The sequence below is a fragment of the Epinephelus fuscoguttatus genome, linkage group LG7 (genome assembly GCF_011397635.1).
Source record: "Epinephelus fuscoguttatus linkage group LG7, E.fuscoguttatus.final_Chr_v1".
Lineage (NCBI taxonomy): Eukaryota > Metazoa > Chordata > Actinopteri > Perciformes > Serranidae > Epinephelus > Epinephelus fuscoguttatus.
The window spans coordinates 10,771,182-10,786,560 of record NC_064758.1 but is presented as its reverse complement, the minus strand read 5'-3'; the positions used below and the strand labels follow the sequence as shown (position 1 = coordinate 10,786,560).

The 15,379-nt window shown below is 38.2% G+C and overlaps 1 protein-coding gene across 1 annotated transcript in view; it reads left to right on the top strand.

Moving 5' to 3' along the window:
• ctnnbl1 (catenin, beta like 1) overlaps positions 1 to 15,379 on the top strand; it is a 105,419-nt gene that overhangs the window by 40,582 nt on the left and 49,458 nt on the right. The window contains exon 11 of the mRNA XM_049581821.1: positions 4,141 to 4,322. Within this exon, the coding sequence (XP_049437778.1) occupies positions 4,141 to 4,322 (182 nt within the window). The remainder of the gene's footprint in view (positions 1 to 4,140; positions 4,323 to 15,379) is intronic.

Below are 15,379 nucleotides of genomic sequence, written 5' to 3'. Positions count from 1 at the left end.
AAAGATGTATACGTCTACCAGTCAGAGAAAGATGTTTTAAATAAAGATAGTAGGCTTTAGAGTTATTAGGATCCAGATTTGTGGAGCTCAACTTTGTGGAAGTTACTAAATCGCCAGAGGACTCCTTTAAATCAGCTTTTTTTTTTTTTTTTTTTTTTAACCGTATCCTGCATTATCAGTTTAATTATAGTTTTCAAAAGATCAGCTCTTGCTTTCTCGCCAACACAGTGCAAGTGCGAAAACAAGACAGAGCATAGGATGCAAAAAAAAAAAACAAAACAACAAAATCCTCTCCTCTCACTAAGACACATTTATTGGTTTTCCATCAAAAACTCAATTTCAGTTCCTACCAGGCCTTTTTAGTCTTGTGCTACATACAGATTTCACACCTGGTGTCTTGATGAATTCCTGGCGCAGCTAAATGTTTGCCAGACCAGACACCTTCTCCCTAAAACTGTAATGTGCTGCTGCCATTTTTACATACACGTCTAAGAACCTGTTAGCAGTTTATGGTGAGTATAGCACCAGTAGTTGTACAAAAGTATTGAATAATTTAATATTTCCTTTCCTGGCATACATTAAAGCCCTACAATTTAATCTTTGTTCAGAAAAAGTTACATATTAAGAAGGTTTTTCCATTTAAAAAAAGCCCATCATGCCTTAAAATGTCTTTGATGTACCTCTCCACCTTTGCCTCATTTATTATGTGCAAACTAGTCCTGCCTCTCAGCTGCTCGCCTGCAACTTGAGTGTACCTGCTCACCTTTGAATCTGCTCATCGTTCTCTACAACATTAGAAAAATAACAGTAATAGATGACATGAGCCTTCGACTTGAGTACAATATCAAGCAGCTAATAAGGTGTTACCAATGTTAGATAAACCTCGTCCCTGACTGCCAACTAGCTTGCAAAATACCAGTACCTAGCTACACCTAGCTTCTCCTCGCAATTTGATGGGATTGGTTCCTCAGACATGTGACCAATAAAAAGCTGTCTGTCTAAATCCATGTTTTTGAGCGTGTCATGGGGGCTGGGGGAGACGCTCAGCCATGGCATTGACTGCTTATATTGCTCATGATTTGTCTGGTAGCATAGAAAAAACCCATATGCACATGTTAACAAGGTTAAAAACTTGATTTTTATTTGATGGGGTATTTAACCTCCTCTACTCACACCACCCTGCTATAAACCCAATTTTGTCCCCAGGCAGGACTGGGGATCCTCAGGGGAAGATTGCAGGTCAACACTATATGCCACATAGACATCATCTGAAAACTGGAGCCTGATGATTAATAAATGCAGCTCAGCACGTTGTGTTTTGGTCGGTGTCTATTTAAACTTAGAACATTATGATGTAAGCATTTGATGGCTATTCCGATGTTCAACAATATCTTGTTAGAAGCAATTTTTTGAGTCGATATCAATGTTATTATATATATTATATATTTGATACTAAATTTAAGCATTTTTACCACTCAAAAATTGATGAAAATGGTCAAAAATCCCTCCAAAATACCACATTAAGATACCAAGATCTTGAGGAACACCATATAAAAAGCCATGCTGTGATTTGGTATCAAAAACCTTTGACATTTTGAGATTTCTATAAGAATTGCATTTCTCAGTGATTGGATGGCGAGTGCTTTTGTTCTGGAAACTGCTGAGAAACTCCCATATTTTCAGTATATCGATGAAAGCCATATAACCTCTGAATGCCCTCAGTCTCTAGTTTGTGGCTGTAAAGTTTGACAAGGTTGTGATTATCCTAAAGGTCACAATAGGTCATTTTATGCAGTGAAGGTCTGTTGGACAGGTCTGTTTAAAAATGGTCTTACTTCAGTATAATGGCTACATTGGGGACTAACATCATCCCACATGAATAAGGTTTTCCAGTCATATCAAATTTATGCAATTTCAAGACTGTTCAGGGACCCCAGTATGCAGAAATATTCAAATACATTTGGCAAAAATAACACATTTGTACTGCATGAGAAAAACAACATGGTTTTTGCACCACACTTAATTGGACTAACACATAGTGGACATGTCTGTCAATGTATGATTCAGATATGTTGAGGTGAGAGATCAAATGACGGCTTTAAAAATGGCCGTGCCAGTTTTTCCCTTGCCAAATATTGGCCTAAATTTGGAGTGTTATTTAACCCTTTGCCTGACAAGTTAGCATTACGTGTTAGCCGAGGACGCCAGTGTCCAAATGGAGTGAAAAAGGTTAAAGTGCCTTTGAGATTTTTGAATGTACAGTTCCCCTATTTTTTGTGGGAATTTGGCCATTTTCTGATTACACTACGAGAATATTTTGGTCTGACTTTGGGGTGTATAGGCTGATTATGTCCATCAGCACAGGTAAGAAAACTTCTCAGCAAGGGCATATCTTTGAGTGATGAAGTGTCATTTACAGTTTCATTTGAATATAAAACCTGCTGCTGCCATGTTAACACCCACTAGACATCAACACTAGTAGAGTTCACGACACCAGGATGTTGAGTTAAGTCACCAACTGAATTGCCTAGTTTCCCTTCAGAAAGTACACAGTGTATCGCTCCCCCCTGGCCTCTTCAGCCGTCCATCATATATAATGTGTGTGTCTGGAGAACCAGACTCAACTGCCTGAAATATGTGTCCCTCCTCTGAGATAAACACTGTCATCTGTCATTGGTGGGAATGGAGGAAATGACAGTGTGACAGACAGCTACATTTCCCGAGAGGAGGCGTGGGGTGGGGGTTGGGGGGGTTTAGACGGAGCAGGAAACAGTTGGTCCCTTTATCGTGCCAATGCTTTAATGATGGAAAACAGATGAATATCTGCATTAGAATTTATTTGTTTGACAGAACACACATTTTCTTTTATCGTGGTAGTTTATTGTTTGACTAATTTGTTTGACATCGTGAAACAGCTTTTCAGAATTAACAGCAAAAGAATTGCTCGTTTTATCTTATTTAGAATGTATTTTTTTTAACTTTCTATTACTTTGTGGGCTCACAATGACAATAATCAGTAATTTAGTTAAAGGCAGACTCTGATTTTGTTATAACTCACCTGTGAGTTGGGGTAAGAAAACATTTGGGAACATTTTCTTTGCTTTTGGGCGTTTCTCACTAGTTCTCGTGCAGACTAATGGACTCTGATGAGCTGACAGTAACAAGTAAAAATAATATCAATTAAATATATTCAGTGAGCAGAGATATGTGGAGTCAAATCTCAGTGGGCCTCATGCAAGAACATTTTCACATCGTTATCCTGAACTTTTTGCCATGTTACCAGAGACTTAAAAGAAGTATTTCCCCCCTGCAAAGCTGCTGTAAGAAATCACCAGACGGAAATATAACTAATGTAGAAGTGTCAGTAATATTCGGAAACCTGAAAGAGCTATTAAGTATTAATAGAATAGTGTCATCAGATCCGTACTGCACTGTGACATAAATAAAGATTAAATGGTTTGACTTTGAGCTTGATGCTAAAAAACATCTTGCTCAAACAAAATGGAACAAGGGGAAAAGATTAAGCCATGTAATGGGGATGTGGTGAACGTAGTGGTAAGAATATTTAAAAAAAAAAAAAAAAAAAATTCTTGTAATATATTTAAAGTCAAAGTATGAATTGTGAGTGTGAACCGAAAGCAGCCTCACCAGATGTCTTCTGTGAGTCTTTAGGAACTTCTAAAAGAACGGCAGTGGAAGATCTGAGGGTTCTTGTTGGGACATAAAATGAAAGGTGGCCACTGATATATGAAGGTGCTAGACTATGCAAGACTCTGCAGGCAAGTAAAAGGACTTTAAAATGATTTCTAAAAGATATAGGACAGGTAGCCAGTGAAGTGCATGCAAGCAGAGGGCTTATGTTGTCCAAACTATACTGGTTATTTGGTTATTAATTCTGGCTGCAGTGTTCTGAATTGACTGTAATTTTCTCAAAGTCTTATTAGGGAAAAAGAGAGCTGCAATAATCTAAAGGACTTGTGATAAAAGCATGTATCAGTGCTTCAGCATCATTCTGAGTTAGAAGTGGTTGAATCTGAAAGAAAACCAAAACACTTCATTGCCAATGTGCATGCTCTGTATATTTATTGAAACAATGAATAACTGTCAGTAACTCAGCATCGTTTCCCCTCTGTGCTGCAGAGAAAAGAAAATGTCTCGAACCAGTGCTCTGAAGGTCCTGGACCACGGGATGATTGGACCAGAGGGAGCAGATAACTGCCATAAGTTTGTGGACATCCTGGGATTGCGAACCATCTTTCCACTTTTCATGAAAACCCCCAAGAAGATGAAAAAAACTGGTACTTCAGAGAAGGAGCATGAAGGTCAGTCACTAATTACAACGAGGCAACAGCAGACACGATTTCTTCATGAAGGCTGGAATGAGCTGTTTTGACCTGTTCTAGTAGTTTGATCTGTTGAGCAAGCAGTGAAAGCACGTGTGTGTGTGTGTGTGTGTGTGTGTGTGTGTGTGTGTGTGTGTGTGTGTGTGTGTTAATCAGAACAATTTTTTTTGGACTTGTGCCAAGTGGTTTTGCCCACTGTGAGGCATCTAATCTGCTGGAAATATGACTCAGGAAGTTTTTTTACAACTTTATTGAAAAAAATTCAATTCATTCAAAAATATACAGAAGGAGTAGAGGTGGTGCTGCCTCTTAATACAATTTAGTAATAAGTAACCTTAGTTGAACCCAGGTTTATGTCTGAAGGTATAAATTACAGATGTCCGTAGACGTCTCATCTGCAGGCTACTGCAACTCCACATTGCAGCCTGTAACAACAATGTTACATAAGACATGTATGTAAACTGTAACTGCAACTTGATTGTTAGTGGAGGCATACATCACAAAGCGGTGATTTTAGTTTGGCATTTAAATAAAGTTTTTTTCTCCCTGTTGGCTTGGTGGCTCGCCATGCCTGTGCAATTATAGGGGAAACATTGGAAATCAAACCACTGGGACAAAAGCACATAAGTCGCCTCTCTGATAATGACACAGTTCAGATCAATGGCTTCTGCACACACAGTGAAAAAATGTTTGGGAAATTATTTCTAGCGTTTCCACATGCCCGGGAGAATCGCTGTTGCGGACTAGGTTGTGGTAACATGTTAGTTTAGATGATGACTGACAGTGCTGGGGATACTTTTTTAACGTCCGTCAAGTCTCATCATTTTTGTTATTTGTCAAGAAAAAAATTTTTAGTTTGCTGACTGTACTAATTTAAGCTATTGCACTAATCACCACGGGTTAATTTCTTTCTTGTCCTGCGTCTAGTTTTCTGCAATGTGTAGTCGCACCCTTTTCCTGCAGACGCACTCGATCCTAATCTGCTCATGTATCACGCTTTGCTGCCTCTTCGGCCTGTCAGTTTACACTATCAATCCAATCTTGATTGATTTTCCTGCCTGCGCTCTCGAACCTCTCTTGTCTCTGAGTGAGAGATAGAGGAAGTGCAAACAAGAGCCAGAGAGGGAAAAAGAGAGGATGTCCATGTGATACAGGGTGAGAGAATCAAATAGAGAAGAGAGTGGAAGAAAAAGGTAGAAGCCCCGTCCATCTCTCTGCTCTTTGTTTGATTACCTACGTCCAAAATGTGGAACCCTTCCTCTCTCTCTGTCTGTATTAATTAAGTTTGATTCATCCGGTGGGGCTTCCCAGCCCTGCAGAGGAGAACAAATTGTCTTCCATTGTGTCCCGTCTCACCCAGGGACTGGATGAATTAACCTTTGACCTCCTCGAGCAGCAGGAGGAAGAGTGGGAAGATAACCCGTCCTAACAGTTAAACCTTCTCCTCCCTGTGTGTTGAAGCCGCCGGCAAAGCGGACACACGCTTAGAAGACAGGCTTTAAAAAGAGATGTGGAAATCCACCCTGGAGGCTCTTTCTCCCTGTGAGGCTTAGCACGTGTGGTCGAGATTTATGTGTATCTCTCAACCGAAACTGCATCTTGAGAGCCACAGTATGATAGTGTATTTTTGGAAGGGTGAAAATCAGTATGATGTTGGCCTTTTAACTCAGCTGCTCTGTTTGTTGAAACCTGCTTTGAAGTTAAATGGTAAAAGCAATTTAGGATACTTCACAGCCAACTTGGCCGTAACTTCCACGTGCTTCGTAATGTCATATTGTTTAAATAAGCATAAATGGAGAAACATTACTTGCTAGCATCTTCAAGATATCCTGTGGATATACTGTACTACAAGTTCAAATAACAAAATATTTTTGGTCATATGGGATTTAGACATCTAAAAAAATAACAAGACAATAACCAAATCTAGTTAATGGTTTAGAATCTTGTTACCTGTAAATCACAAAACTAGGCTACTCATGAGTTGCTCCAATAATAAATTCAGTGTCTGTCCAGAAGTTCATGTTCATTTTAATACATCTTCATGAAATCCACTCTCTCTGCATAAGGTCTCCAAGCCAAGAGGAGAATTACACTTGTGCATATTCATAAGTTTCAGACTTTTATGAAATACTGTATTTCATCTGATAACAGTGCAAGAAATCATGAATTGCAAGTTTTATAATTTACAGTATATTCATAAGCTAGAAAATTGTGAACTCCAGTTAGGGCTTAATACTACACAACTTTCACATAGCCACATAGAATGATATGTTAATATTATATTTTACCCCAAAGCCACAAACATCAAACCATTTTTAAACTAGTATACCCTAATAATTAGGGATGCACCGATCCGGTATCTGGATGGAATATCGGCCCCAGTATCATCAAAATAGATGGATCGGGTATCGGAAAATGCAGCCTATACCTGAGGCGATCCTTTCACTTTAAATCTATTGTGATTTCTTAGGGAAGAACTGTGTAGTCATCAATGCCTGATGCCCAGTCTTTTCTGTTCTACGTGTAAAGGTATATAGCTTTTTAGGTCAACCGTGGTATTGGATCGGGTATCGGCTGATACTCAAAGCCACAGCATCGGGATCGGTATCAAAACTAAAAAAGCTGGATCGGTGCATCTCTACTAAGAATAATGGCAGATTGCAATTAAAACCATTACTGAAATACCGTGACATAAATTCTAAACTCAATGTTCAGTGAGTTAACGTTGTTTATATGTATGTGTTCCCAAGGTTAAGAATAAACTTTCACAATTAAGTTATTGAAATAGTTCATAAGCATGGGAACCATTGGTTAATTAATTGATCAGAAAATCAGTCCGAAACTATTTAAACAATCAATTGATTCTTTCATTTTTTCCTAGGCAACAATGTTAAACATTTGATGGTTTCAGCTTTTCAAATGTGAGGATCAGATGCCTTTATCACATCATATTGCAATTTTAGGGTTTAGGACTGTTGCTCACACAAAACAAGGCATGACATCACTGAAAGTGTATCACTGCTACACTGTCAGCTACTACAGTCATTCAAACATGTAGCACAGCAGCACTCAATACACATCATGCAAAGCAAAAAGAATGGACTAAGTTCAAAAGTAAGAGAGCGTTATTACATACAAACACATAAAGCACCCATGCACACATGAATAGCCAATATGATGGGAAAAAATTAAAATAAGAGTGGTTTCTAACTGTGTTCAATTCAGCCATTTGTTTCATGGTAAGATTGCGATGCTTTAGTTGGACTTTGCCACCACAGTGATGGCATTGTTGTTAGAAAACAGAACTATGTTGAGCCATCTTAACATTTAATCGCCAATTAATTCAGTTCTTCCTAGTCAAAAATAATCCATAACATCATACTTCCTTGGACAAATGACATCATTTTTGCCATTCGTGTATAATTGGCTTTTAATGTCTGATATCCACAATGTCATTTTTGATATCCAGAATAAACATGCAATTCAGCCATTTGTGCTTTCATGGTATGAGCATTCTGGATACCTGCAGTAGAATTATGTTCATAAAAACTTTCATTTTAGATATCTTCAGTTTTTACTAGTCATAATTTTAATTTATGATATTCAGTCTGAAAAATCCACAATACATTTTTGGATATCTGCAATTGCATTGTTAATAATAATTCTACTCAGAGGTATCTGAAATTGCATTTTTACTAGTCATAATGCCAATTGTGGATATCTGTACTGAAATATTTCCAGTCAAAATGGATTTTTGGATATTCAAATTAACATTATGGATATGTAGAATTTTTTCCCCAATTTGGATATCTGAAATTAGAATAATGACAACTAACAATTGAATTGTAGATATCTGAAATAGGAGTGTTTCGTAGAAAGAATCCTATTGGAAAAAAATGACCTTTCCATGGATATTTGAAATTGAAAACCCGTTACACATGAATGGCAACAGTGAAGTCATTTGTTTTCGGAAGAATGTCATTGTGGATATCTGAATTGTTTTTTTTTTTTGTTTTTTTGTTTTTTTTTGACTAGGAAGAATTGAATTACAGATATCCGCAATATATGTCCAGTCAAGTTTTTAAATGTTAGAATGGCCACTTATACTTTTTAAGGATTTAAAGATGTCTTGAATTTAGTTTTGCCCATTACAGTACAAACTGTATATCTTGAGATGAAATTTCTACTCTTGAGAATGTTATTGTGGATATCTTTAATTACCATTCTGATTGGTAAGAATATTATTTTAATATTAGAGAAATGCTATTATGTATATCTAAGATGTAATTACAGATAGGAGTGTGGTTTTACTAAATGTTAAAACAGCTTGCCATAGCAAAACGTATCAACTATCAGATTAGTCAGTTTTCAACTATACAAATGAACAGTTTTAACAATTAAATATGCTCATGCAAGTATAGTTTTGGAATGAGTTTTCTATAATTAATCAATGTTATTTTTTCTATAAGAGATGCAGCCTGTATAGAATTTCCCATCATGTCTCCATTGATTTCTCTACCATAGGCGTAATGAGATGCCTGTCATAATAAGGCCTATTGAGTGAACCCTCTTTCTCTGTAAGACCACTAATTGAAAATGCTGTGAATCAAGTGGTTCTCCAGAATAACACAATAACACTGTAGATTAATTAACTATCAGGCGCTTCAAACAAAAGTAATTAGGAGGTAGGGACCTCTCTGTCCTTCTATTCTTAGTGCGCTCTCTCTCTCACATTCTTTCCACTGCTCTCTCTATCATAAACCTCGGTGCATAGATTGATCCCCGTGAAATCCTTTCTGAAATTGACACAGTCCAAATGACCAGGGATTGCCAGGCCATTATTAGCACACAGAACGGCATAATTAATAGAGACATTCTAAGTGGAGAGGAAGAAAAAAAATCCAAACAACAAATTACATTTCTCTGCTCATAAATATCCTTGTCACAACACTGCCATTCACCTTGCTTTTAGGGTCTCAGTTTATTGGTGTATGTACTCTGTCATTACCACTGAAATGAGGTTGTATGATGGAAATTGGTGGCAGCCGGTTGTTATATTTAGGCAGCTAATGATGCGAGCGAGTGTGAGAGGGAGCAGAAGTAAACAACTAATTTACATGGCAAGGCACAATAGTCATAGCTCCGTCTCCCCGCTCCAACTCCGAAGAGCGCTTCTTTGTGTGCTCGCATGCGTGTGGGTGTTTGTTTGGTGGAGAGAGAGCGCACAAGGGAGAGGCTCAGGGAGGGAACGGGGGCCTTTGTAGTTGATATGTTTTGAACGCCATGCAAACACCTTCGAGTGAAGCGGATGCTCTTGGCGTGACCCTTATTTTCTAATGAATGCACTAAAATAACTAATGAGTGAGGCATGCTAGCACAAAGAGACTGGTATTAGAAAAACTGTCACATTTTGTGGCTCTGTAGTTGTGTTGGAAGTATGCAGCGAGGAGGGAGAATGTGAAAATAAGACACGTTTATTAAAAAAAAGATAGCAGTTTCATTACAAAGATAAAAGATGGAACTTTATCAGCCCATTACTTTATCACCAGTATCTAGCCTCTGATATTAACAAATGGAGATTTAACGAGCATGACTGCATAGCATAATATATGAGACTAGATAAGTGCCTGTAATAGAGAAACTTGGTTATCTGGATTTAATGATGAAACTTGCGTCAAATATTTCAGTCAAAAGCAGAGAATCAAACGGAGCTCTCATTTGATCATCTCCCCTCCCGGCACGGAGCGCCTTTGGCTCAGATTGAGATCAGTAACATTTTTACATGATTCAAGTTTGATTGTAATCTGTGTTGTCAGAGTCATGCTGTGTAATCCTATTATTAGTGTATTTCAGAGGGAGAGATTTGCTGTTAGATCCCTGTGTAAAGACACATCTAATTAACATCTTCACGTTTGGTCTTTTCCTCTGGTGGGGATTGATCATGTTCAATCTTGGTAAACTCATACGCTGATGAAACATGTGGTATATTTAGTCGTATGTAATAAGGTTTTAGTTCAGAGCGCTAAATATTCTGTGGAGGACAGAGTAAGATCAACATTTAGATGAAATGTATAATTCAGTAATACAGCTGAAATTGAGTCACAACTTTTTTGACTGCTACAGCATACAGTGGTGGAAAAAAGTTTTTAGACACCCTTAAAATTTTACACAATCTCAAATATTATCATGAAATATTTGTGGAAAAATCTTTCTTGTGTTTCAAAAGGTGTGGCTGCATTAGACAGATACAAACAAATACAAATTATATTTTATTGTTTATTGTTTACAAGAAAAACTAACAAAACTAAATTCTTGACAGTTTCAATATGTCAGTTCTCAACATTGTCGGTATCAAAGTCAACAAATAACAGAGAATGTGTTCAAAACTGAACAAAAAATAAATAAACCATCACATCATCAAATTAATATTTAGTAGTCCTGCCATTGGCACGTAGTAGAGCTCTAATCCTGGCTGGCATGTTCCCCACGAGCCTTTCACACTGCTGAGGGGTAATCTTGTCCCATTCTTCTTGAATTACTGCTTTTAATTCTTCTAAATTCTTTGGTTTATGCTTTGAAACAGACCTTTTGATAATCCACCACAGATTTTCAATGGGGCTCATGTCCGGGGATTGAGCTGGCCACTCTAAGACCTGGACACTGTGCTCCTGCAGCCAAGTTCTACTGGCCTTGGATGTGTGGCAAGGGGCATTATCTTGTTGAAACATCCAGTTTTTACCTCGACGGAACAGTGCACGCGCAGAAGGGAGCATGTGGGTTTCGAGAATGGTACAATACTTGGTAGAGTTCAATGTGCCATCACAGGCAGTGAGATGACCAACACCAGCAGCACTCATGCATCCCCAAACCATGATACTGCCTCCACCATGCTTGACAGTAGGTACTGTACATGCTGGAGATAATGCTTCGCCCGGCCTTCTGCGTACCCTCACATTAGTAGCAGGAAGATAAAGCTGGAAACTGGACTCATCTGACCACAAAATCTTCTTCCAGTTCCTGGCTGTCCAGTTCTTGTGTGCCTGGGCTAACCTCTGTCTCTCATTGATCAGGGGCTTCTTGATAGCCTTGTAGGACCTTAAGCCATGATCTAAAAGTCGGCCACGTACAGTGCGGGTGGAACACTGGACACCAGTTTGGTTTGACCACTGCTGCTGAAGCTCCTGTGATGTCATTCGGCGGTTTTGCTTGCACATGCGGATCAGGATGTGGTCATTTGTTGCTGAAGAAACCCTTGGACGCCCAGATCTTGGTTTGTCTTCCAAGCTGTTGGTTCGTCTGTATTTCTGCAGAGTGTATCCAACTGCTGAAGGACTGCATCTGCACTTCCTGGCTATCTGGCGGCAGCTGTACCTTTCCTGGCTGAGAATCTTTATCTTCAGGCGTGTTTCCTGCGTTAGGTTCCTTGTTTTAGCCATTTTTGTGTCTTAAGAACTTTCAAATGTGCTGGCTTTATGTAGACACGAAGCTTGGCAACAAAAATTTTAATAAAAAGAACGACCTTCATCACTGGTACCAAAATGACCCAATACTCAAAATTTCTTATGTATTTTTATGGAACCAATCAATTTTAAGTTTTTAATGGCTTTTTTAGGATTTACTTAGTATTTTGGCTGTGACTGTACTAAAAGAAATTGCACTTGAAGACCTAAGAGTGATTCTTAATGCGATATTTCACAAATGCATGGGGTGTCCGAAAACTTTTTTCCACCACTGTACATATAAGAAAAACATCTGAAACCAGATGATTTATAATGTATAATTAACACCGTTCAGCTACAACATTGGCAGGTAATAACATGACATATGTGCATAACATTGATAAACTTGTTACAGTGCAGTGTTCTGCTGGGTATCCATGGCTCTTGACATTTACGTTGATGCAACTTAACAGGCTCCCCCCACCTAAACACTGTTGCAGACCAAGTCTTACCTCTGTGAAAGAGAGTGCGGGCCAGAGCGAGCTTGATATCATCAAAAGCAAGCCAAGAAATATGGTGTGGATGAAGGCACACGCCGAAGCAGAGCGATACGCCTGTGCATTACAGCCTGCCATACAGCTCTGCCCCAAGTGCCGTTTTACAACTGTGACCAAATTAGTTTGAAAGAAAATGAAGCTATATCTTTTAATGGCATATGTACATAGCAACACAAATAACCAAATAGAAAGCTTGTCTGAAGATTTATGAGTTATGCAGTGATGTAGTTATCAGAAAACCAAAAAGCGAAAAGATCTGTCTTTTTTGCAAAGTGAAAACCATATTTTTACAGTTGTGTTCATTGTCGTTTCCATGGAATATTGACAAAGCTGCACAGACATAAAAATTAAATTATTTAACTCTTAACTTGTATTTGGTTCTTACTTATTAAAGACTAAAAATATTTGGGGAACAATAATATAATTTATTTTATATGTTAAAGTCCCTTAATGTCCATTAAATGAAAAATAAATTTTCCTAGTTTTAATTCTATGTCCCTGTGTTAATCTATCATTTATCTCTTGTTATATGCCAAGTATATGTCAAAAAACAAGTATCAGAGAACTTTTACACCAAATCCCTTTTTTACTTTTATGTAAAACCAGGTAACATGTTTCAAATGTGTTATGACTCCTCCTCAGGGGTGTTTACTAAAGTTCATCCAATCAAATAGACTTTAGCTGACTAGCCAGCCATACTGGTTATATAAAACCATGCTTACTGCTAGTGGGTTGTAGTAGGTCGTCATGGATTTATAAAGAGTAGCTAGTAGTAGCTAGCTAACAGAGTAATATGGAGAGGTAGGAGGAGATGTGTGTTTGGATATCAGTTTGCAAAACCTTTGTTTTATTTCCAAACCAGTGTGGAGGAGGTCTGATTCATTCATCGTTACCACATCCTCCTCCTGGTCTAAAAGTGAGTGAGGTATGTGGGGCCAACAGTTCGCTGTAGCTCTGTATCATGCTAATCTCTAAGCCTGCCCACTTTTAAGTGGTCCAATCAATTGCAAAGGATTTGACTGGACACTCTAACCTCTGTTTCACGGAATACGAATGTAGGAAGCACCGGTGGGTTTACTTCCTCTTTGGGCAGAAATGTTTCACAGTGGAACATTAAGTGGAACTGATTTGTTAATTGATTTGTATGAGGTGCAGTACCTGACTACAATATTCTGGCAATTATTTGGCAGTTTAATAGCATGCATAGTCAAACTGTACATCAACAGTTGTTTTTTAAAAACAACAATTTACATAATAAACACCTAGCTATTTTTACTCAGATGTTAAATGTGGTCTGAAAATCTTTTGATAAGGAACTGATGTGAAGGAACCCTGCGCTTTCGTCTTGTTTCTCTGAGGCTACATCCACGGCAATACATTTTTGTTTTAAAATGCACTACTGTTGCTCTGTCCACACTACTGTGGTGTTTTGGAGCTCCTTAAATGGAGACCTTTGAAAACGCTGCCTACCCTGTTTTAGACTCCGGGGTTGGGTTTTTGTCTGAATGGGCGGAAACAGAGACACATAGTCATGTTTGCTTCCCATTGAGTCTTTTCAGTCACAACATGTGACGCCAGAACATTATCGCTAGGTCTACATACCCTTTGTAATTTCATCCTTCTTGTGAGGCTACTCCTCTCATATAGCCTTGGCTTTTTCTGGTGATGGATAATGCTCCCGATACTGTCCTGATATAGCTATTTGTACTCAGATGTCAAATACTGTCTGAAAAATATTTGAGTCTGGAAATGAATGGAACTTTGAAATAGAAGATCTGGAAGGACCCTGGTAGATAGAGACCTTAATTTGACACAGTCAGTCAAATCTTGGATAAAGCAGTAATGTCAGTGTTTTATCCTAGGCAGAGCAGACGGTCACACTGACCCGGACAGCATCCTGATACAAAACACAAGAGCCACAGACTCTAAACAACAACCACGTTAGCTTTCCTCTAAAAGCTCATTCTTATCTAACTTACAAACATGAACACATGTCCTTTGTTGAACCTTAGCCTGTTGAACGAGACACTAACGACAACAGACATTCAAGAGCACACTGCTAATGTCAGCTTTAAAAAAACACATTGACATTATTTCTCACCACAGAAAGGGATGGCTACATTTCAGTTAGACTTTAATAACTCAGACCTTTGTATATCAGCCATTTTGAAGAGGAACCTAAAATGATTATATGTTGTTTGTTTCATAAGAAATTTGAATGAGAGCCATAATTCCTTGTTTTGTATATAGACAGAAAGAAATATGAGATTTTTTTCCATCTGTAGTCACAGAATATCTCTTAGAGAAGGGAACAAAGCAACCATTCTGTTTAAGGTAGAGTTTGTATGCTTTGTACAGAGCATGTGGTGCTTCATTCAGTAAACAGTGCTGTAATACTGTATTAGAAAATATTCAGCTATTTGTTATGGGTTCTATTTACAGTTACCATTCTGTTACCATTTTTTTTTTATACAAGAACTTTTCCAGGAACCCTTCTCAAGAATTCTTAACTTTTCTTACATTTTAATCTCAGTAATCTCGCCATTCTTCTGGTGTGTCTCAGTTTTGAGAATGAAACTGTACATGAGTTGTAGTTGTGTGGCACCTGTGTTTGACCATGCAACAACATTTGCCATTGCAACTCTCACCCTTAGTGTTCCATAACTTTAAGAAAGTACTTTTTACCACCTGGAACTATTGAATGGAAACTAAATCTAGTTCCTAGTTCCCCAGGTCAGAACACAACTTTAGTTACATATGGTTCCTCACGAGGTCCGTGGTCCCCAGAGGAAAGTTCCTGAAGTGTAAATGCCCAACAGGTAATGCTTTCTATGGTCCAGGAACTGTGGAGGTGAAGTTTGCAGTGCTTAATGTGGCAAATTGATCAAACATGAACCGTGAGACCACTACAATATCTGTATAGCATTCAGATTGTAAGTAAGCAGTGGTGCTCCCTAGTATCAGTATGGAGACAAGCATGGGGAATGTTCTTTTCATGACTACTCTGGCCTTTTGAAACCCCTAAATCAGATACATAAAT